Consider the following 24,207-nt stretch of genomic DNA (forward strand, 5'->3'; position numbering starts at 1 on the left):
GATCTTTGAAAGCATGCATTTTGTATCTGCCATCTTAATTCAACAACCTTCTTGGTAAGAACTATAGCCTCATAAGGCCACTAAGCCCCAAATCTTGCTACAAAGCAAAGTGTAACAATAGCATTAAAGAAGGCAAGTTTTTAGCCGGGCAATGGTGGCGTATACCTTTAATCCCAGCACTTGCGAGGCAGAGGCAGGTGGACTTCTGAGTTCGAGGTCAACCTGGTCTACAGAGTGAGTTCCAGAACAGCCAGGGCTACACAGAGAAACTGTGTCTCGAAAAACAATAAAACAAAAAACAAACAAGAAGGCAAGTTTTTTTGTGCAAGATGTCAATAGGCACTTGACGTAAAACAGCATTATCATGAGGTAGAAGTTTCAGGAAGACTCAAGGTTGTTTACCAACAGAGAACAACAGGAAGGGGCAATTGGAGATAAGGCACAAAAGTGGAAAGAACCCCTCCTAGAAGAACAGCAGGTCCAGATGGCCAAGGTTGCTGAAGTTGGCTCCCCAGTCTGCAGCATCCACTGAGAACCTGGTAGAACCGCCCACCTGTTGAATCATTGTCTGGGGGTGAGACCCAGCAGCCTGGCTCAACAGACCTTACAGTTGAGTCTGAAACAGTCTGAAGGTGTGTGGTGGTGGCCACACAGTGGGAGGTGAGGCTAGGGATAAGAGAAATGGACAAATGAAGTGAGCAGGAGAGATCTTACACAACGCTTTCCATCTCGAAGATGAAGTGGAAAATGACGGCCTTGGAAATGTGACACTCTGTTCCATAGATCATCAAACAGGCAGGCGAGGGAGACCAGGGTCATGTGACTCGCTGACAGAAGCAGGCTTCTGACTGAGTCCCAGACAAAGGAGGAGAGCCAAGGACTCACGCTTCCATCCTGTCTGTCACCTCTGTCCCTGAATTCATGGCCTTTATGGCGGTTAATATTCAAGAACGTTTGCAGTCAGTGGAAGAGAAGGCAGGGGAGCTGTCTCTTGTCTTCAGGTAGAGTGAAAAGCTGAGAGTATTCCCTGTTAGAAGAAATGTGTGACAGCCCTTAAGTCACTCATTGATTCTGATGGCTGTGTGCTCAGTATCCTCAAAGGCTTATTTATAGTGATGCTAAAACATTGCTGTATTTGCCCTCGAAAAGAATTGTTAAATAACATTAAACTGTTTTTTTTTCTTTCAGAGCCAAAGACTCTGTCAAACATTTTCATGTTGAATATACTGGTTACTCCTTAAAATTTGGTTTTAATGAATATTCATCTTTAAAGGATTTTGTCAAGCATTTTGCAAATCAACCTTTGATTGGAAGCGAGACAGGTAAGCTGTCTTAAACTAAATACCTGGTTTTTTTTTTTTAATACCTGGTTTATTAAGGCGGTTATTCATATTTCTATATGAGAATTTTCTTGGAATCTGGTGACTTCTGGCTTAAGAACATTGCATGGGCCAGACGATGATGGCACACGCCTTTAATCCCAGCACTTGGGAGGCAGAGGCAGGCAGATTTCTGAGTTCGAGGCCAGCCTGGTCTACAAAGTGAGTTCCAGGACAGCCAGGGCTACACAGAGAAACCCTGTCTCGAAAACAAACAAACAAACAAATAAATAAGAAAACTGAAAAAAGAAAAAAGAAAAAAAAAAGAACATTGCATGGCGAGAGACAAGGAAGGAATCATCAAAGCCCTCGCCACAGCCTAAGCTCACCTGGAACTTGTGATCCTCTTGTCTTGGCCTCACAAGTGCTGAATTATAGGACATTAAAAGCTCACACAGACAGGCAGAGCTTTATAAGTTTGAGGCCAGTCTGGTCCATAGTTAGTTCCATAGCCAGTCAGGTCTACACAGTGAGACCTTAGATAAATAAATTAAACAAACAAACAAACAAACAAACAAAATTTTTAAAAGAGAGAATTTCTTTAGAATGTTCTATTTTATAATACACAGAGTAAAGAAAAAAAAACACAAGTTAATTCCTCATTTCTGACATGGACACTGACAGGAAACTGCTTGTGACACGAAACTGGTAGGTTTAGAAACGTGTGTGTGTGTGTGTGTGTGTGTGTGACCCAGAGAACTTAATCTGAAGCATTCTCAAAGATAAACTTGACACAAATTGCCCACAGCAACCAAGTGCTCAATATTGAAAATGTTGGTTAGAAAACATTTTTGTAAGCAATAATAGTCCATAACTCTCACCTTAGTTTATTACAAAGCTTTAGGCCTGTAGCTTGGTATGGATTCAAAATTTCTCATTTCAGTTGTTAGTCAGTGTGGAGATATATAACACACACACCCCATTTCATCAGCCAGCACTCCACTGGTGTAACCACTGCTGATGCTTGAGCTAAATGAGCATGCAGGTAGGGAAGTTTACTTTGTCTATGACATCAGTGGTTTTAGGCCGTGACCCCTGATCCCCTTGCCATCATGATGGGAGTACACAGCAGTGAGAGCCACTCAGCACATGACCAGGAAGCAAAGAAGGGAGAGGTGAGGTGGGGACTTAGTCCCATTTTAAGATCCCCCACCAATAAGCTACTTTTCATGCTGGTCCTACCTTCCTGTCAGACCGAGCAGGGGGTCACACCCCTTCAGCACACGAGCCTTTGGCACACAGTCTCTATACACAGCGAGGCACACACTGTGCTAGCCCTTGAGTTTTCTAACTTGTTTGTCCATTATCTATAAAGTAAAGGGTCACCTCTGAACTTATGGTTTAGAATTCCAGCCTTATTTGCTTTAAATGATGAAAAATCTCAGTTTACCAACAATGGGGAAATTGCAAGAGTCAATTGCTGTGAATCTGTATATTTTGTGTGTGTATGTGTGTGTGTGTGTGTGTGTGTGTGAACTCTGGAGTGGCCTCTCTGCTCATCAGTGTGGCAGGGTGAGATGACATCATTGTGACATATCGATCTCAGCTGTTGCCACTTACATCACTGGGACAGAACCCAGGATGAATCAGTGTCCGGCACATGTCCCAGGATCCACACACTAGCTGCTTGTCTCTCTACCAAAAATGCTGGGTTTGCGGTAGGACATCCTAACCGTGAACCTAAAGCTGTCAGTCTGGCTTTTTTTCTGGATGGAAATCCTCACAATCAGCCCTGACAATTTAATTTCTTCAAGTGTTTGTTTAACTTGTTCTCACAAACAAATGCATGCGTGAATATTAGTTTCCGCTGCTACCATGACCTGGGCAAGCACATCAGTGTCTCTAATCTCTGAGGCTTTACTGCCTGTGTGTGCACAACCTTACACTTGGTTTTATTTAATTCTTGATCTCTGGAAATGGAGAAGAGTGTCTTAAGGCTGGTTGTTGTTGTTGTTGTTGTTCTTCTTCTTCTTCGTCTTCGTCCTCATCTTAAATAATTATTTATTTTGTGTGAGTACACTGTCACTCTCTTCAGACATACACCATAAGAGGGCATCAGATCCCATTACCTATGGTTGTGAGTCACCATGTGGTTGCTGGGATTTGAACTCAGGACCTCTGGAAGAGCAGCCAGTGCTCTTAACCGCTGAGCCATCTCTCTATTCCCCCAGTTCTTTTTAACAGCCTCTCCTTTTGTCCCTCCCATCTTTGCAATCAGTGCAGGTGAAGAAGTAAATGAAATAAATGAACTGATGGGTATCTGTTAGGAACCCTGCAGCCATCAAAACTATTACTGTTATCTCTTCCCCTCTCTTCTAGCAAAGTCTGTGCTTTCATTTAAACTTCTTTCCTAGACACTATTTAAATCTTATTTTTTTTTTTATGGTTCTCTGGGCTCATTACTGGACCTTTTCAAAATTAGGGAAAGGGACATCCACATCCTGCCCTCTGGCAGAGTTCGTGGCTGGTGCCAAAGTGAATGTGGCATATTTTGAGTGACACTTTCCCACACAGTCACCAGACAAGAAGCTCACCTGAAATTGCATCACACCTACTGTGTGTAGGGTCACCTGCACACAGTAGGGTCACTGTCACATTGCATTTAGAGCAACGTACAGCCTCTTTATAAATATATTATCCTGGGGTTGGGGATTTAGCTCAGTGGTAGAGCGCTTGCCTGGCAAGCGCAAGGCCCTGGGTTCAGTCCTCAGCTCTGTTAAAAAAAAGAAAAGAAAAAGAAAAAGAAATAAATAAATAAATAAATACATTATCCTGACTAAAGAAATCTCATAACCAAGAATAGTGGTAGTTGAAATTCTAGCACACAGGCAAGAGGATCCCATGTTCAAGGTAAGCCTGGGCTACACATCTGAGGTAGAGGATAACCTGGACTACATAACAAGACCTTGGCCAAAAAGAGAGGCTTGTGCTTAATGTGTTAGGATTGGAGTTTATAGAGTAGTTTCTCCAAAGTTAAAATGTTCTGTGTGTTATCCCTGAGGCTCCCACTTCATTTATTCTAGAAAACTAGATTTGTCCTCTTGTCCACTGTCTGTCCTCCGCTCTATCCACTATCTGATAAACAATTCACTGCTTCCGGAGCCCTGATTCAGCTGGTGAATGTGCACATGACTTGCTGACTTCAAGCCATTGAGTCAGAATGCTTTAATCCTACTTGCTTATCTGTTCCCACCAGATGAAGCCAAAGCCATCAAAGCTTATTCAAGGGACAGAACTCATGACACTTGAGTGTTCCAATCTGCCCACCGTGGGAGTAATAGGCTTCCGGAGAACAAGATAGTGTGCTGAAGTCACAGTGTCCGTTAAGCCTAGCAGGGGCTGCAATAGTCACAGAGTCATCGCTGTGGCCGTGAGGAACGCTGAATGGAAAGCCAGATGCCACCCTCTAAAAATAGCCCACGACTTATTCACTTACGCACTGGCTCCTGGTGGGCATGGATGGTGGCACACGCCCGCAACCCTAAGTTCAAAGGCTTATAGCCTGGGCTATATAGCAAGGCCCACTCTCAAAAACAAAACCAACGTTAGTACCTGATATCTCTGACAGATCGGGTGACGTCTAGGCCAAATTTTTTGTGGTTTGAAGAGCAGTACAGGAAAACTACTTGTCCACACATTGAGTGAGTCTGCCAGAACATTCTTAGATAGGTCTTCCGAAATCAGAAATAAAATCCGATAATGTAGATCAGGCCTGTCCTTTAGTCCCAGGCTTAGCTTTGGCCTGCAGGGCCTAAGAGCATGCGTTTATAGACAGTCTGCTCGGCTTGGTGGCACAGACCACAGTCAAGACACTGACAAGGAGGATCACAAATTCAAGACCAGACTAGGAAACTTAGCAAGATACTGTCTGAAATTTAAAAAATAATACTAATGTTAAAAAGTGGGCTGGGTGTGTAGTTCAGAGATCCATTGCTCTAGGGTGAATTCTTAATTGCAGGTCACAGGAGTGTGTCTGTCTTAAAGATAATTGAAAGTGTTGATCTAAAGGGACACATTTAAGTGTCTGTTTTAGTCTCCTTTACTCTTATTCTCTGTTCCTTAAATGCCCAGAGTTTGTGATTTTTCAGTCTGAAGAACACAGGTTTCCTAGATCGCACCTAACTGCTTACCAACTGTGTAGACCCCTGAACTCCATTTAAGTTCATATTCATTCTAAATTCTGTGTCTTACCATAGACCCTCTGAAGATGTTTCTAATCCTCAGAATTTTACCATTTCCTAAGCCCATAGCAGAGCTACATAGTGGACTTACTTACTTTTCCCACAGCACATTTGATACTTGTATAATTTTTAATGAACGTTGTTGTGGGAAATATTAAAAAACGAATTGCCAACCTTCCACAATGCTCCTGCTGGCCCACCAACAGGAGCACAGGGCTCCCACCAGGCCATCTCTCCGGAGGTCCCTCCAGTCCTGCAGGGCCACAGGGCCTCTACTGGGCCATCTTACCCCGTGGCCCCTCTGCAAGCCATCTCTCTCCCACCCCAGCTCATCTCACTAACACACAACTCCGACACACCCCGAGGTCAGCCATCTCATCACCTAATTACCCTGTAGAATCAAGACTCTTAAAGCTTAATTAACCAATCAGATTTATGTATAAATAATATCACAATTTACAAGATGTCAATATAATAATTTTAGGAGGTGTGTTTGCAAATACAATAATTTTAGATAATAATAAAAGCTTTATCCCAATATTTCTAACCTTATGAAAACATAGCTACTTGTGGCTGGTAAATGTCACACAGGTACATGTTGGAAGCCATCTTGGTTCTCTTTGCCTCTCTCCCTGCTACCTCTCCCTGTCTCCCCAACTGCTAGCTCCGCCTCCCTTTTCCTGTCCAATCACAGGCCTCCCACTGCCTCAATGTGATTGGACAGGGAAAATTCTGCAACAGAATGTATCTTAAATCATCTTGTTGTGCATATTAGCATAAACCCCATGAAGAGAGGATTCCTGCGAGTTTTGTATATATCCCAGTCTTTATATATCTCAGAACTTGAAAGAATAGTGCTAATTACTTCCTTACCATACCAGGGGTGGGAAGGGGTACCCTTCAGTCGTCTGCACCATACTCAAACACTCCTGACAATTCTAACCAGCAAAATTGACACAAAGCATGACATAGACTTAAGCTTCTGTGTTCTATATCTACCTGGTGATGATTAAATACAGAACCCACCGTCCATCCGTCATGGTGATACCCAAAGAGTATATTCCTTGTAAACAGCACTCCATAGACCTGGATATTTGAGAAACATTTTTAGTATAGTTAATTTTTACGGATTCTTCCTCTAATTGGCTAAGTTTCCTTAACAAGGTATGAAAATGCAGACAGCATTTATATCTTTACTTAGGCATCCAAGTATTGTTTGTTAAAACAAAACACCCTTTGCTTGTATTGAATAGCTCCTAGTGAAAACTGCCTTGTACAGTTTGGGGGTGGGTGGGTGGTGTTTGTTGGTTTTAATAGTTCAAGGTAACTTTAGTCACCTAATCCACGCAGGAAATCATGCACAGTGCTTCAAGTCAGGTTCGCAGCTTCCCTTTAGAATAATCGGTGCAGTGTTGGAGATCCCACGTGGTTCTTTCAAAAATGTCAAATTTCCACTTCTGTTTTTTGCTTTGATGTGGGCTGCCTGGGCCTTGGGTAAAAGTTACAGTGCATGGTATTCATTTTGCGGCACCGGCTAGTTTCCTGGGGTAGTGCTTTAAGCTAAGGAAGAATCTAAGAACTGCCTGTGGTGTTTCTGGAGGGAACGGAATGGACAACCTGCCAGATGAAGCCAGCAGCCTCTTCTTCCATTCAGTCAGACCTTAATGTGTTTCCGTGGTGGGGAGGTGTGCTTGCAAATGAAACCGGTAAGGGGGCGGAGCCACAGTGGGGCGTCTTCGGCAGGTCCCAGGCATTCTCTCGGAGGTTTTCACACAAATTATTTACTCTTCCCAGCTGCCCACAAGAATATACGCAGTGACCTCATTTTCAGATGAGGAAATAAGAAAGGAGGTTTTATGTTACTTCCCCCGAGGCTGTGCATCTAGTAAGCCTCCGTGCTGATGCTGGAGTGAATCCAAGCTAAGCTTCGTAAGGAACGGGTACTTTCCATGCTTGCTGTGTGATGGAGACCTATTGTTATAAAGAAAGTGGATCCGTTTCAACTTCCGCCTTTGTGCAATGGATATTCTCATGGTATTTAGGTAAAATGGCATTTGAGGGACGTTTAAATATTTTTATTTCGCTTGTTTGTTTCTTATTTATGTATTAATATGTGTCTCAATGCACATAGGAAAGTCTCTTTCCACCGCATGGGGCCCAGGTAGGAACCTCGGTCATCAAGCTTGGCAGTGAGCGCCTATACCCATCTGTGCCAACTCGCTGGCCCCATTCAAAACCTTATACTAGAGAAAAGATCTTAAAACATTGTTTTTTACAAAGTTATCCAGAAAACATCCTACGATAGTAGGGCTGGCTGCATAGCTCCCAAGAAAGAACATCAGGTTGCTTATGTAAATAAATAAGGTAAAGAAAAATTATCTGAGGGAGAAAGCTGGGGAGAGGGGAATGGGAAGCTAGCATTAAAGGGAACTGGGAACTAAGTCCTTCAGAGGAATGTCATAGTTACAGGACCAGGCCCAGCTTTGGTTATAACGCTTTCTTCCCATCCTCCCTCCACTCTGGAGCCGGTGTATCTGAGTTGCTTTCCAGGCAGGAAGAAAGGGAAGGCATCTTGGGGCCATTTAATTTCCCCTTTACAAACGAATAAACAGGCCTGATGAGAAAAGAAGCAAATTTGCACATCCAGATTCCTGAGGCTGACTCTGTGCGATTGTGAATCCGTTTCTTCAAACCTTGATTTATGCATGCGCGAGCCTCTGCCCTCTGAGGAGAGCCATTTAGGTGCAGCAGAGATTCCCCTGGTTCCGACACCCGAGGCTGAAAGTAACTGTGTTGTGATGAGCAGACCCACGAGGTCTCCATTCCACTCCAGCGTCTGCCGTTTGCCAACCCTGCGTTCTCAGGTACTCTGTTAACCTCCTTGAGCTTTGAGCTTTGGTTTCATCGTCGTCTAAAGTCGAGCTTGCGGTAACTGTTCACACTTTCGTGCCTCCTTGTAAAGGGAGAACGACTTCAGATATGTAAGACACTTAGAATGATTCTCAGCAGAAATAGTCGCCAATATGACTCATTTACTAAACCCCGCGGTGGTAATTGATTCTATCAGATTCAAGGCAGGAGCTGTAAGCTCTTTGGTATACCATGAAACATTTAAAGACAGATGTGTCTATCCGGTGTTCATGATGTCTCATATTTTAAGCCTTATTGTACTCATATGTGTGGTAGAGTCAGGGGACCACTCCAAAATAAGTGACCTAGCTTGGCTTGACATTTGAACAGAATCTTCTGCCCTGGCTAATTGGTCTACTTCTCTTTTCTTAGTGTGTTTCTCTCTGGGAGGCTAGACACGGGATACATGAACATGTTGTACACGAATGTTGGTTAAAGTATGCCAGGAAGAACTGGACTATTCATACAGGACCCCAACTCCTAGAAAGCCACCTCCCAATGGCAGGGGCCAGAAGACCACACAGTGACAATTGCAAAACCATTTTCTGAACCCCAGGGCAGTATAAATAAAACATGGATGAATATTTTCTCGCTTACTTAACAAATAATGTATTGAGAACAAACCACCAGGTGGATAGTGTTAGCCTGCTAAAATAGATAAACTAGAGGGGTGAACTAAATGCCATTCTTTAAAAAAATATCTGTATTTTTATGTAAATGAGTGTTTTGCCTGTACACATGCCTATACCCTGTGTACACCTGGTGCCCACAGATGTCAGGAGAAGGCATCACATCCCTGGATGTGATGGAGTTACAGATGGTTTTGAGCCACCATGAGGGTGCTGAAAATTGAACCCAGATCCTCTGCAAGAGCATCAGATGCACCTAACAGCCGAGTCATTGGTCCAGGTCCCTCAAAAACCATTCTTGACCAGGAACACTTTGTGGTCCATGGGAAGAGCTCCCAAGTTAACTAGTGCATAAGATAAAGATAAAGACAACCCACACACCCGAGGCCTCAGGCCAGTCCTGCCTTTTGTCTAAGTTTCCTCTTAACACAATCCTGGTATTGCGGATGGAGTTATAGGTGCTATCTGTCACATAAACTCTATATTTATCAATCAGTTCGTCACCACGCAGAACATGTCTGAAGCCAGGCTTATGTCGGAGGCAGGCAGCTCAGAAACCGAAGTGAAACTTGGAACTGAGTGGCTGGGCAAGTTTTCTGATCTTCTTCCCTCTCTGCCCCTGCCACGCCCACACCCAACTTCTCCACTCCCTCTACCCTGCGTCCCCATTGCCTTTTATCTGACTCTTCCAACAAAGTCCTGCGTTCTCTTATCTGAAGTCCCCCACCCCAGATTTCCTTTCCGGTAAAGCGGAGGCCTAGTCATGAGCTTTGGGCGGAGGCTATGAGCCAGAGCCTCTCTATGGCTGAATGTGAAAACACTGGAGTACTGGAGCAGAGGGAACGCTTTGGTGTGTTCTTTCAAGATGTGCCACAAGCTAACTGAAGAGTGAAGGGAGCCAGCCCCATAGTCGTGGCATCGGGGAGGCTGTCAGTGAGGGGCCTGTCAGATGCAAGGGCCTGTCTCTACTCGCAAACGCACACCTCCAGCAATGCTTGGGAAAACAGGGAATAGCATTACTGAGCCTTCTTTCCAGACGAGGAAATAAGTGAGGTGAATCCAATTAACGGATGGGGACACGGACACACATACACACACACACACACACACACACACACACACACACGGGTCAGGGGTAGAGGGGAAGAATATGCAATGTGAAGATTTAAAGTCTAGGGCTGGAGAGAAGGCCCAGCAGTTAAAAGTGCACGCTCTCCTTGCAGCTGGCCAGAGTTTTGTTCCAAGCACCCCACTTCAGACAGCTGAGCTACCTGCACCTCCCACTCTAGGGAATCTCACACACTCTCTGGCCTCAGCAAACATCAGTGTGCACATGTGCACATGTACACACCAGCATGCACACAAATAAAATCTTTAAAAAAAAATTCAAGTTCCCCAAAATTCAATCTTTGGGTTTTTTTTTTTTTTTCACTTTCAACTGTTCTTTATCAAAGAATACTATCTACTGTTTTGTAAGCTTTCTACAAATACCCTCTATCTATCTGGTGCATAGCTTAGCCTTGTGAAGGAAGTTCAGCTGTTTGCACTAGTTAGCGGAAGAACAAATGCACAGAAGGGCTGGACAGGGTTAGCTGGTGCAGAGGGGCAGGAGAGGCAATCCAGCCTGGTGTTGGCTGGTGGGTCCAGGGATCTTTCCACAACACCAGAGCCACTGCCTGGCCTATCAGTGGGGAATTTCTTGGGGGTAGAGCACATGTAGAGATGGCGGCAGCCCTGAGCTCACCCAGCCTCTGCAGAGGTGAGCAGTGTTCACATGGCTGGCCCCTGAGCCCGCTCCACAGCAGCTCTTGATTTAGATGCCTCTGCTTTCGTTCTGACTCCTGCTCCACACATGACGGATGGACGCTCAGGAAGGGTCACAGTGATAAAAGAGAGCGCAGGCAAGGTGCAAGAGCAGACTGTGCCCTCCATAACTGTCAAGCCATTTGTCACTGTGAGCCTGGTGCCACTGACAGGGAAAGGGAAGGATACAGAGGGGGCCTGGGTCCTCTTCTTCCCTGAGGCAAAATCAGAGGTACCTTCTTTCATCTTTTCTAAACAAACCTTCATCCTTCCCTACTTTAGGCAGCCAGTTATCTGGGGCAGGGTACCTGATTTGACAGTCATTCACGTATACATAAGCACTGTGTAATGTCTTAGAGGATAGCAATTATTAACATTTCATGGCTTTTACACCACCAAGGAGGTATTTTTCTGTCATCACTGGCCCCTCTTTTGCCCCAGCTTGGTGTCTATTTTTTCTATAATCTTTCAACTCATCTCTTCAAAAATGGCTGCCTATGTCACTTTCCTCCCCATCTTCTGTCTTGTGCTCTTTATTTATTTGTTCTTAACACATCTTTTTTTTTTAAATTTGTTTATTTTATTTATGTGAGTACACTGTAGCTCTCTTCAGACACTCTAGAAGAAGGCATTGGATCCCATTACAGATGGTTGTGAACCACCATGTGGTTGCTGAGAATTGAACTCAGGGCCCCTGGAAGAGCAGTCAGTGCTCTTAACCACTGAGCCATCCCTCCAGCCCCAACACATCTCACACATGGAATGTATTGTCCTAGTTCTTATGGTCCCTGAACCTTGACCATATATATCTGAATAATAGACACAGCAGGAACGTGTATCTGCTGTGGTGGCCACATGGCCAACACCAGTGCCTGGCACCGAACTGAACAAATACTGGTTAAATTACTTTCTTCATGTCTAGTGCAGTCCTGAATAGAGCTGCTGTAGAAAAGACCGCTTAAAATAAAAAGCAAGAAGCAGGCTGGAGGTCAAGCTCTCAGCTAGCACATCCAAGACCCCGAGGGATCTTTAGTGCCTCCCCTTCCCCCAAGAAAATTAGCAAGAAGCCACCGCAACAGAGGAAAAACAAAGGCCTTGGCTTTCTTCTTGTCAGAGTTTCTAGTTTCTGGTTGACTGGCCGGTTGGGGGAAGTTTACAGACTGGGAAATATCAGAATGCAGAGTCAGAAGTTCTCTGAGCCTCTGAATGATGTTCCCAGGGCCTATTTGCCTGGCCTGAACCCCCTTTCTGCCTGGCCCCCTCTTCTGTATGGAAGTGGAAGCAATTGCTAATGAGCTCCCATCTGCTCCTGCCATGCTCACCCAAGTCAGTCAGAGGCTTCCTGGGGTGCTAGGAGAGTGTGGGGAGAGGGCTGGGAGGCCATGGTTTTGAGTCCACTCACCTGTCATGTTTGTTCCAAAGCTGCTAAGCAGTAAGGACAGGATGGCAGCAGAGACCCTCCCTGTGCCCGAGTTCTTGGCTTTGTTCTCACAGCTTTATGAGAGTCTGCAGGCAAGGTTTCTAGTTGTTGCCTAAGGCCCAGCTCAACTGGCAAGCTTCTTGCGCGAGCTGTTCTGACTACCCCACATTGTCCCCGTCACTCTCTGGGTCTCATGGCCTTGCTCACTTAAGCGAATGTACTGATTGCTCAGCCGACTCATGCTGTGCATCTCTGCAACCGAGTCCTGTGGCTTGTGTAAAGTTGGTCCTCTCGGAATGCTGTGGAGACGAGGGAGCACGCTTATATAACAATGGACGTGGTAGTAAGAGGCTCAAGCTGGAAGCGCTGTTGCTTCACAAGCCCAATGACTTGGGTTTGATCCCTGGAGCCTCATGGTGGAAGGAAAGAGCTGACCACAAAAGTTGTCTTCTGAACTTCACATATGTCACAGACAGACAGACCACAAAAGTTGTCCTCTGAACTTGACATATGTCACAGACAGACAGACAGACACACACACACACACACACACAAGCCAGCCAGTGACCTTGGCTAACATTTGTATCTTCCCTCAGGCATCATGGACTATATGTATATGTATGGACTGTATGTATATATATGTCTGTTTTCATTCAGGGACTCTGATTGTTTTGAAGCACCCCTACCCAAGGCAAGTGGAAGAACCTGCCATCTATGAATCAGTCCGGGTTCACACAGCGATGCAGACAGGAAGAACGGAGAACGACCTCGTGCCCACTGCGCCCTCTGTAAGTGCCCACCATGCTCTTCACAGAAAGCCATTGAGTGCCGCAAGAACTAAAGTCCATTGGCTCACACAAAAGGTCTAGTTTGAGCCATCTTAGTGACTCGCACTCATAATCCCAGCACTTCAGAGTCTGAGACCCGAGAGTGATATGAGTTCAACCTTGGGCTAAAAGGAGAGTCCCATGCCAGCCAGAGCTGCCTTGTAGCATCCTGTCTTAAAGAGCAAGCAAGCAAGCAAACCAACAAACAACAAAATAGTATATTCTAGAGGGGATATAAAACTTGGAATTTGGTATAATATTTGAAGGCTATAATTCAATTCATCTGGTCCAAGGAAAAATAAAAACAAACAAGAAACAACCCACAAATGCTTTGAATGAGTGTAGCTCAGAATTACAGTGCTTGCCTGGTACTGTGAGATCCTGTATTATCACCAGTAGAACATACACACACCACACACACACACACACTCACACACACACACACACACACCCGTGGTGTGTGTGTGTGTGTGTGTGAGTGTGTGTGTGTGTGTGTGTGTGTGAGAGAGAGAGAGAGAGAGAGAGAGAGAGAGAGATCTTAGTGATAGGATTTCAAAAACTTAGAAGATGTCACTGAAATTTCTCTCTTTAAACAGCCAGTTTCATGGTAGAGCAGACGAGTTTCCCTTGCTGCCTAAGTAGTCGTTCCTTGACAAGCTGCTTCAAACGTGGAGAAACATTTCCTTTGCATGTTGACTACCCATGAGAGAAAAGACTTCTCTAGCTTCACCAGAAAACTTGGGGTGCTGTTTTTCTAGCCTTCATTCTCCAGTGACTGGCACCCCCAGGGAGAAAGCATTCTTACTTCTTGCCCACGTGACCCCACTCTCTGAGCAGTGTGGGATGAGTCATCACTCATCTCAGAGGTCACCCCCACTCTTCTGTGAGCCACAGTCTGCAGGTTCCTCCGACATCTCCTTCTTTTCCCATCCGCAGGGTTCTTCCACTTGCTGTATCCTCCTGACATGCTGAATGCTTCTAGTAGGAGAAATCTCAATTTTAGCAGATGATAAAAATGACAACAACCAAATAAAACACCAAGAAGCCGTTTACACTTAAAAAAGCAGCCACTTACAGTTATTCAGCTACTCGGCATATGAAAACAGATGGACCTTCCTATCCCCAAAGTGATTTTTTTTCTATTCTGATGCCAAAGAAGGTTTTCTTAAATGTGTGTGTTAGTCAAGGTTCTCTAGAGTCACAGAACGTATGGGTAGTTTCTATATAGTAAGGAAATTTGTTGGTGAGTTACAGTCAGTAGTCCAACTCCCAACAATGGTCAGTAGAAGTTGTGAATGGAAGTCCAAGGATCTAGCAGTTGCTCAGTCCCACAAGGCAAGCAAGCAAAGAAGAGAAACAGACAGACAGAGAGAGAGAGACAAACAGAGAAAGAGAGAGAGTATCTTTCTTCTTCGAATGTCCTTATGTAGGTCTCTAGCAGAAGGTGCGGCCCAGATTAAAGGGCCTGAATCTGGGACTTGCTTTGTCCCAGATGACCTTGAACTCAGAGATCTTCCCGCCTTAATTTGGGCTTCATAGCCACTCTGCCTCAAGATCTCCAAGCCAAGATCCAGGTCAGTGTTCATTCCAGATATAGTCAAGATGACAACCAGGAATAGCCACTACAATGTGCTATACTGGGTGTTCTGGTGCAGTGTGGAAATCCCAACACCTAGGAGGCTAAAGTTGTGGCCAACCAGGGCTATGTAGCAAGATGTTGTGCCAGTAAAAGAGGAAGAAGGGTTTGAGGTTAGGACTCAGTAGGTAAAGCACTATCAGTGCAACCTGAGGACCAGAGTTAAGATCCCATAATCCTCATAAAAGCCAGGACCTAGTAGCACATGTGTTTATTCCCTGCGAGAAGATGACAAGCAGACAGGAGAGTCTCCGGAAGCTTTACGTCCAGCTCAACCTGGTGCATGTTTTAAACGAGGTGGAGGGTAAAGATATCCAAGTTTATACTTGAGCATATATATGTGTACTCCGTATATATACTGTAGCATGTGCATGTACACATGTGACCACACACATAGAACATATATACAGGAACCATTGCTTGTGTGTTTTTGTGGCTTTGTAGCTTAAATAGTTTACCATTTTACTATAACTCCTCAGAAATAAAAATCATGAAAATTGGTTTTAAAGTCTTTGGAGGGTGGAGGGCGGGTTAAAGAGTTAACAAAAGAAAGCATCAGATTTTAGAACTAGAGACTGTAGGAAAGTAAAGTGATTGGTATATTTCCAGAGACGATGAGACCAGAGGTCAGATGAAGACCTCCCTCTGCTCCGTCCTGTTCTCTAGTCAGCCAGTTCCCCTCTAGCTTCCTCTTTCCCTTTCTTAGCTGTCTGCCCATCACAAAACCACCGAGGGCAGCAGCTGCCTGTCGTCACAGTCTCCTCCTCTCTTTCTCTTGAGATAAAAAATTTATACACTATATTCTGATCACAGTTTCCTTCCTCAGCTCCTCCCCAGCTCCCTACCCACCCCCCCCAAAAAAAACAAAAACAAAAACCAAAACCAAGAAATGCGCCACAAAAACACAAAAATCAAAACCAAAATATAATAAGCAAAAGGCCAATAAGACAAAACAAATGCCTCCTATAAGACAAAAAGTCTACAAAAACACCAGTGAGTTTGATTTGTGTTAGACAACTACTTCTGGGCATTAAGGCTACCCTGAACTGCAGTCAGTACACCCAGTAAGACTCCATTAAGGAGCTGGGTAGTGGTGGTGCACACCTTTAATCCCAGCACTGGGAAGCAGAGGCAGGCGGATTTCTGAGTTCGAAGCCAGCCTGGTCTACAGAGTGAGTTCCAAGACAGCGAGGACTACACAGAGAAACCCTGTCTCAAAAAGCCAAAAAAAAAAAAAAAAAAGACTCCATTAAAGAGAATTAATTTTTCTCTCGCCAGCAGGTATTGGTGGCAGGCAGTTTCTTGGTTAGTGGTGGGAGCCATGTTTACCTTCCCCTCTCAGCCTCTGTTAGACTCCTAGAGACTCGTGATCAATGAAACTACAATCTGCTATATTTAGCCTACATTTACCTTTGGTCTGTAGTAAGAGTCAGCCAATGCTTGATCAGTAGCTTTGGTCTCAGCTAGGACTAAGACTCTTTAGACCAAATTATGGAAGTCACAACTAGTTTTTGTTTGCTTCTTCTGTGTATCACAAAGTTCATCTGACTAAGTATGTGGACGGCACTGTAACACAGGAGGGAATTTTTAAACAGTGGTTAGGGCTTGGTCAACAAGGAATGCCCATAATATAACAAGAAGCCTACGAGCTTTATTGTGTAATGATATCAACCAAAACAGTAGAGGCTTTTTAATAGGTCCAGGACCATATCTCAGTGTATGTACTTTGCTTATGGAATCCTGGACTGACCTGATTGAGAGAAGACAGCCCTCGTCAGATTGGCATCCTTGTCCCCTGCTCACCTAATGTGGGCATCTCTGTCTCCTAGCTTTGGACTCTGAGGTAGGCACACTTCTGTTTTCTCTTTTGAGAAATGAGTTCCTGCCTGTGGAGGAAGAACATTACATCATTCTAGAAGAAGAACTTGCCTGAAGTTAAAAAAAAAATGAAAGTAGCCCCATTTCCCCCAACTGCAGGTACTTACAAAAAATTACTTCACATCCTTTGTCAACTTCATGTAAGGAAATTATTATTCATACATTGTAAACACCAAAGCATTAGGTTCCTGAGGTAAGATTAAATTTAATTAATTCATTTGTTAAATTAACATTTTGAAGTGCCCACCAACTTTAACTGTTGCACTGAACTAGGCAAAGACCTGCGCATTGAGCTCCCATTACAGAGCAGGTCACAGACAACAATCAGCACAATAGAACACCAGGGAGGGAGGACAGGGTGACTTCCCTAGGTAAGAAACATCGGAGAAGAAATGTCATTTAGAGGAAGGAGAAAATGTGTTATGTGCACATAGGAAATCGTCAACAATTTTTTTTTTCCATAAAGAAAAGAACACTTCACATCAAGAAGGAAAAAGGCAGAGTAGAGAGAAAAAGTGAGACAAGATCCCTGAGGTAGACAGACATTCCACAGAAGAGCTTCAAGGACCAATAAGATCAGCCTTGCTAGGAGTGAACCAGGGGGAAGGGAGTCCCAAGAGCACAGGAGAGCTAGCCTGCGCTGCTTCCCAGCAGAAGGGTAGCAGAGACCAGCTAAGTGTCCTGCAGTGATCATGGCTCCAATGCCAGCTCTCTGCCACGCCGGGAAAGGCCTCACTGCACAAGGGAGAGTCTTTGTTCTGGATGCTGAGAGAGCCTGAGAGTTTAGTCACTTAATTTAAGTCTTCACATTTTGAAAGGGACCCCCTAAGTGCTAAGTGCTCAGTGGACTTGGTAAGGAGACCTCTTAGGACATGACTGAGCTGGTCACCGTCACGATGTTAGGAAGATCCGGACAGCACGATGATAGACAGTGTAGTTACACTCCAGGAGACAGTGTATTTCTAGTTCCTGACTCAGTCTGGCTTAGCGTATGCGTCCTTAGCTTCTTTTTAACAACTCTTTCCTTCAAAAAAGGATGCTTCCTTTGCTTTTCTTTCTCTGTTACATGATCTATGGTGTGATAGTTCTTCCTGGATGCCTCCCTTGTATATTTCCATCATGTTTATCTGTGTGTTCCTGTGTATCCTTCTCTCTCTGTCTCTGTCTCTCTGTCTCTGTGTGTAGAGGTGTGTGTGTGTGTGTGTGTGTGTGTGTGTGCGCGTGTGTGTTGGTGTATTTAGGCTCTTCATTACAAGGTTATAATATATATTATAACTATATGTTATAATATATAATAACTGTATTATTATAATATATAATAACTCTGTAATAACACTATATATATATAGTTATATATATATAAAACTATACCCTGTGAACATCTGTACTTTGCATGGTTTCCTAAAACATGATTAAGTAAATTTCTTAATATTCTACTACTGAGTATATCAGTATACTTAAAACAGTCATTACAGTTGGCTGGGTTTTTTTTTTTTTAATCACATTTTTAAGATTTGAAATAATTTTGAATTGACAGAATAATTGCAAGAATAATCTAAAAAGCTTTGTTTTCCCATAGCTATTTATGAGTTAATTGCTTATAGGATGCCTGGTCATTTTAAACACATCAGTGCAGGTTCCTACAGACAAAGACACTTGCTTACATGACCACACACCACCATCTGAATTAGGAAGTTGCTATGCCGCCATTGTATCCACAGACCTCAGTAAGCTTTGCTTCACCCATATAGTCCTTTAGAGCACGAAGATCCTGCCGCGGTCTTATGTGTCCTGTCTCTGGATTGTCCTTCCTGTCCAAATTCCTGTTTTGCTTTGAGATCCCCCCTCTTTCATTTTTGAAAATTAAAGCCCAGTTCTTTTGTAAATTCTTCCTCATGACAGCTTGTTGTCAGCAGTAGTTTGGAGTGTGTGACTTGGTAGGAAAGAGACTCTCCTGCCCCTCACTGCCTCCTCAGATACCCCAGGTTGCAGTTTCCCCATAAGGAAGCTTTGATCAAGTGAGAGGCGTCCACAGCTTTCTTCACTTTAGAATAAATTTATTCTTTTTGTTGTTGTTGTTGTTGTTGCTATTAACAAAGATTTCTTAATCTACCAGAGACTTATGAATATGCATACTCTGTTCCTTACTAAAAATTTAGCCCTCAGTTGGTGGTTATCAGCTGCCTTAGCCACTGCTCTGGTTATTACAAGTGGTGAGCCTCGGACGTTCTTGCTTCTTTTATGTTCATTGGCTGCTGGGCTGCTGTAAGAGAAAGCTCTTTGTTTCCTATGTTATCCAGTGTTTTGTGGTGATGGGTTAAGATCCGATCACAATTTATTTTGAGCATTCAAAATTGTCTGCGATTTGGTAAGTCAGAAGCCGTTCAGGGTGTCTGTGTGTCTGTGTGTCTGTGTGTCTGTGTGTATGTCTATATCTGCGGCCTCCTAATGCTTTGATCACTTTACTTTCTGACATGGCAGACTTGGCCCATGCTTTCCTTGTGTCATATCTAAAGTCAACTATTTTTCAAAAGAAATCATCTTCTTCATCATCTATAAAGCAGTACTTCACAACTTGATATCTGAACCACATAGATATCTGTTTTATTGAAATATCACTCTCCTACCTACTTGGGGATAAGCAAAAGATGTATGTGTCTGCATGTGCACTTATGAATTCATATCTGTGTCTATCCATCCATCTGCCCATCTATCGATTCTTCCTCCATGGATACACAGCAACCACTGAAATCTTTATCAGAACCATAAGGCTCATTCTAGGTTTTCATGGTTGCGACACCTTTCCCGCTGGGTCCCATTATCTGGAGTGCGGTGATCAATGAACCGTAAGCAGTGTCCATCTGCCACTCAGATGCCCAGCCCCCACCAGACTTCCTGCTCATTCAGTGATCAGTTCCAGGCCACTGTCACACCACTCTCTCTGCAGATGCCTACTTTATACTGGTTACCACCCCCACCTATATGGGAAGAAGTCCTCACCACACCTCACCCTCACCCCACTCTACCCTCACCCCACCCTCACCCCACCCCACCCCACCCTCATCCCACCCCCTCGCCCCACCCCTGGCTTTACCACCATGCCAGCTGCTGCTCCCACAGCTAATGCACTATCCACATGTATTCTCCGTGTTCTGTGTCTGGGCTCTACCACTCTGTGCCAAGGCACACGAATGTCCACACACTCACTCCACCTGAGGACTTTGGATGTGTGTGAAAAGCGGTGAGGAAGGCGGCATGATAACCCTTTATTGTTAACCATGTAGGCTGCCCCTAACCTGGAGATAGTCCAAATTTTGCTCCTGCTGTAGATCATGTGTTTAAGGATAAGCCCACCATACAATTGTTTCAGTTCTTATATCCAGAGACTCTGTATACTCTCAGATCATACGTCGTCAGAATTTCAATTATCAAAGCCACCGAAAATACTAGACCTTTAGTGTATTAGTTAAAGGTAATTGTGAGTCTGTAGCATTATCTCTTAGCTTGAGTTTAGCGTCTAATTCTATCAGGATCCTTTACAAAAACATTTAACCTTAATTATCTCTATAGACATTTACCTGTAACAAACCAAAATGATAAGTCTTAAAACTTTTCTTAATACTTAATTCAGGTTAATATTTTTTTTTACTCTTTTTAATTTCAAGTATATGTTGTATGTGTTTTGCCTTAATGTATGCCTATGCAATACATTTATGCCCAGTGCCCTGAGAAGCCAAAGAAGACATTGAATCTCTTGAACTGGAGTTAGAGTGGGTTGCGATTTACCATTTAGGTGCTGGAAATTGAACCCAGGTCATCTGGAGGCACAAGTGCTTTTAACCACTGAGTCATGTCTCCAGCCCCCTCAATTTAATTTCTTTAACATCCAAAGAAATCACAGTGATAATGTGATGTCAGACTCAGCAGAGTTGATTAACATTGTTGAAATGCACACACAGGAAGTTCATCTTGACCGGTCTGCCATCGGAATTCCACAAGTGGCTCTGAGCTATATCTCATCTCTGTTCTTGGAACTTCTGTGGTTCCTCTTTCTATTTGGTAGGAAGAATTGACCTCGGAAAAGAACACTCTAGAAACTCCCATTTAAAAGAACCCTGACGTCAATGTAGCCATTTCCCAGGTCTTACTTGTTTTCTTCTCTATAAGGAAAGGTATATCAGGAGGTCACATTAGAACAAAATAATGTCCCAGGAGTTCAGATTGTGCAGATTATGGGATTGTGAAGGTTTTGATCTTAGGGCTCCTGGCCCATGTAGAGTCCACACCATTCCATAATTCTTTGCTGTTACCTCTGAGCTAATGAAATGTTAAACTAACAGAATTTATTAAAACAAATGATTCCTGTGTGTTCCAAATCCCATTTTGAAGAGGTGAAGTATAAGAAGTTTGCACTCCTGAGTATCTTCTTCGTGGGATACAAGTCTCATGGGAGGGCTTTGGAGTGGAGAGGACCATGCAGAAGGAAGACTGTGAACTACAACAAATATTGCTATTTCTGCTTCTTAGCTCCCTTTTTAAACTTTAAAAAAAAAAAACAGAGCACTAAAATAAAGAAATCCTTTTGCATTTCTGAATATACCGTCCCAAATTTACCTATCCCTCAGTGTCAGTCAGTATTTCCCTAAAAGGATGTCAATGTCCTTAGATGTCCAAGACCCTTATGCACAGAATGTACAGAAACTATCTACACACACACACACCCATGGACTTCATATTAGGTTACTTATCACACCCAAAGCAATATAAATGCCAGAGAAATGGTCAATAGAATGTTTTGTTTAGGAGTGGAGAGATGGCACTGACTACTCTTCCAAAGGTCCTGAGTTCAAATCCCAGCAACCATATGGTGGCTCACAACCATCTGTAATGAGATCTGACGCCCTCTTCTGGTATCTCTGAAGACAGCCAAAGTGTACTTACATATAATAAATAAATAAATAAATAAATAAATCTTTTAAAAAAATGTTTTGTTTAGGGGATGGTAAGAAAAAGAATCTATAATATTCATTACAGACTCAGTGGTTTTTTTTAAAAAAATATTTATTTAATGTATGTGAGTACACTGTAGGTGTCTTCAGACACACCAGAAGAGGGCATCAGATCCCATTACAGATGGTTGTAAGCCACCATGTGGTTGCTGGTAATTGAACTCTAGACGCCTGGAAAAGCAATTGGTGCTCTTAACCACTGAGCCATCTCTCCAGGCCCAGACTCTGTGTTTTTATCAAATGTTTCAGTCCATGGCTTAGTGAACACAGGGGCACAGCGGCTGAAGGCCAATCAGTGTCAACCGCTGGGTCCATATGAGTGCTTGCCTCTGCACTGGGGTCCCTACAACAGTACAAGCTGCCGGCTTTCACAGCAGCTAACAAACACCACCTGCTCTTAGTTGTTTTCAAATTGCCAGCTTGAGGTAATCGAGAGCCTTTCCATCAATACCCGTGGATAGTTATATGGAGTATGTGTACGTTGTTGACGATCCAGTCTGCAAAGTGTCCCCCACCGGTGGCACCTGGGAGGGTTGCATAGAGCTAGGGGAACCGAGAGAGAAAGGGTCTTTAAAGATCAGCGGCAGACAAGTTCTTCATAGAACAGGACAGAAGGGCGAGCCTGCAGCTTGGTGTAAAATGTGCTTGCCGGGAGTAAGGGTTCTCCTCTAGAACTGCAAGACAAATTGGGACAGGAGCACAAGGCCAAACAGGCGACAATTCTGGGCTTCATTCCAGGCTTTTTCTTTTGCAGCTGGGCACCAAAGAAGGCTATCTCACCAAGCAGGGAGGTCTGGTAAAGGTAAGGGAGTGTGCTTCGTAATCCTGACAATATTTTCTTTTTTAAAAAAGGAAATTTACAAACTTTTTTTGAGCCACTTATTTTTTTAAGTTTTATTTTTTAATTGGATACTTTATTTACATTTCAAATGTTATTCCCTTTCCAACTTTCCCCTCTGGGAACTCCCTATCCCATCTCCTCTCCCCCTGCTTCTATGAGGGTGTTCCTCCACCCACCCACTCACTTACTCCTGCTTCCCTGTCCTGGCATTCCCTTACACTGGGGCATCAAGCCTTTCCAAGAGGAGATAGGGAAAGGCCTCTCCTCCCACTGCTGTCCAACAAGGCCATCCTGTGCTACCTGTGCAGCTGGAGCCCTGGGTCCCTCCATGTGTACTCTTTGGTTGGTGGTTTAGTCCTTGGGAGCTCTGGTGGAGACTGGCTGGTTGATTCTTATATTACCTGAGAAATTATTTGTTCTCTGACGAAGCTGTGTAAGTACCCTGTGGTTGGCACTAAAGAGGAAGCACTGGGCAGTCAGCATGTTCCGTGAAAGGGTAGAGAAGAAAGGGGTCAGATAGCTCTTAAGCATTTCTGTTTGGTTGGTTTTTAAAAAAAAAAAAATTTTTTTTAAACTTTTATAAAATGTTTACTGAAACAAACACATCACTGGTGCTTAAAAGAAAAATACATTATAAAATACCAAAGTAAACACGTGTACAAATCCAGGGCACCTGCCTGCTCCCTGCCTGCAATTGTCCCTTTAAAGTTCTCTTTAAAGAGACATTTTCACATGTCGTCCCCATGGTCATGCAGTGTGTCAGCTCTTGTCTGTTCGAGGAGTCGGAGTCCTGCCCTCTCTCCTCAGAACCAGGCTGCTTGAGTCTAACCTAGTCATGCAGTTACTCACCTCCCTCCTAGACTGGATGCTCACTGAAGAAGGGAGACGTTCATTTTGGTAGCTTATGTATTGATTCGTTTGTTTTGTACTCAGATAGAGTGTCACTCACAGCCCAGACTGACCCGAAGCATACAGTCTTACTTCTCAGCATCTGCAGTGTTAGTATTATAGGCATAAACAACTATGCCTGTTGAATATTTATTCTGGAATCTTCTATTGTCTCTTTTAACTGGGTGTGTTGCCAGCTGAGACAGATCAGGGCGTTGTTAAGACATAGACAGTGGCAACAGTTTCTGTTCTGAGTCCAGAAAAGATTCAGAGTACCACATGATTAAAGGATCCTAAACTTCAACTGTATCTGTTTTGAAATAGTAATAATAATAAATAATAAGAGATGACATTACTTTTTGCAATGAATTAATATACATTGTATATAAATGAAGTTTCAAGAGTATACATGAAATATACTTAAATTTCTGGTGTGGGGACATAGCTCATAGAAGATTCTCAAGATGATACTAATTTTTATTATAGTATTAATAAAATAGAAAAATGGCTTGTTATAAATCACCTTGAATATTTGCAATAGCTGGTTCTATTCATTTAAATAAACTAGTGGTATTTCTATTGTAATCTTAGACCATAGACTCATTTTTTTAAAGATTTATTTATTATATGTAAGTACACTGTCACTGTTTTCAGACACACCAGAAGAGAGCATTAGATCTCATTACAAATGGTTGTGAGCCACCATGAGGTTGCTGGGATTTGAACTCAGGACCTTCGGAAGAGCAGTCAGTGCTCCTAACCGCTGAGCCATCTCTTTAGTCCTCATCTTATTTTTTAATACCTAT

General features: G+C 43.5%; 1 protein-coding gene across 1 annotated transcript in view; it reads left to right on the forward strand.

Moving 5' to 3' along the window:
* The window catches only part of Dapp1 (dual adaptor of phosphotyrosine and 3-phosphoinositides 1), a 51,528-nt gene that overhangs the window by 19,010 nt on the left and 8,311 nt on the right, over positions 1 to 24,207 (forward strand). Inside the window, exons 3-5 of the mRNA XM_052179157.1 lie at positions 1,189 to 1,322; positions 12,980 to 13,110; positions 22,427 to 22,474. Of these exons, the coding sequence (XP_052035117.1) occupies positions 1,189 to 1,322; positions 12,980 to 13,110; positions 22,427 to 22,474 (313 nt within the window). The remainder of the gene's footprint in view (positions 1 to 1,188; positions 1,323 to 12,979; positions 13,111 to 22,426; positions 22,475 to 24,207) is intronic.

The sequence above is a fragment of the Apodemus sylvaticus genome, chromosome 4 (genome assembly GCF_947179515.1).
Source record: "Apodemus sylvaticus chromosome 4, mApoSyl1.1, whole genome shotgun sequence".
In the NCBI taxonomy this organism is placed as follows: Eukaryota; Metazoa; Chordata; class Mammalia; order Rodentia; family Muridae; genus Apodemus; species Apodemus sylvaticus.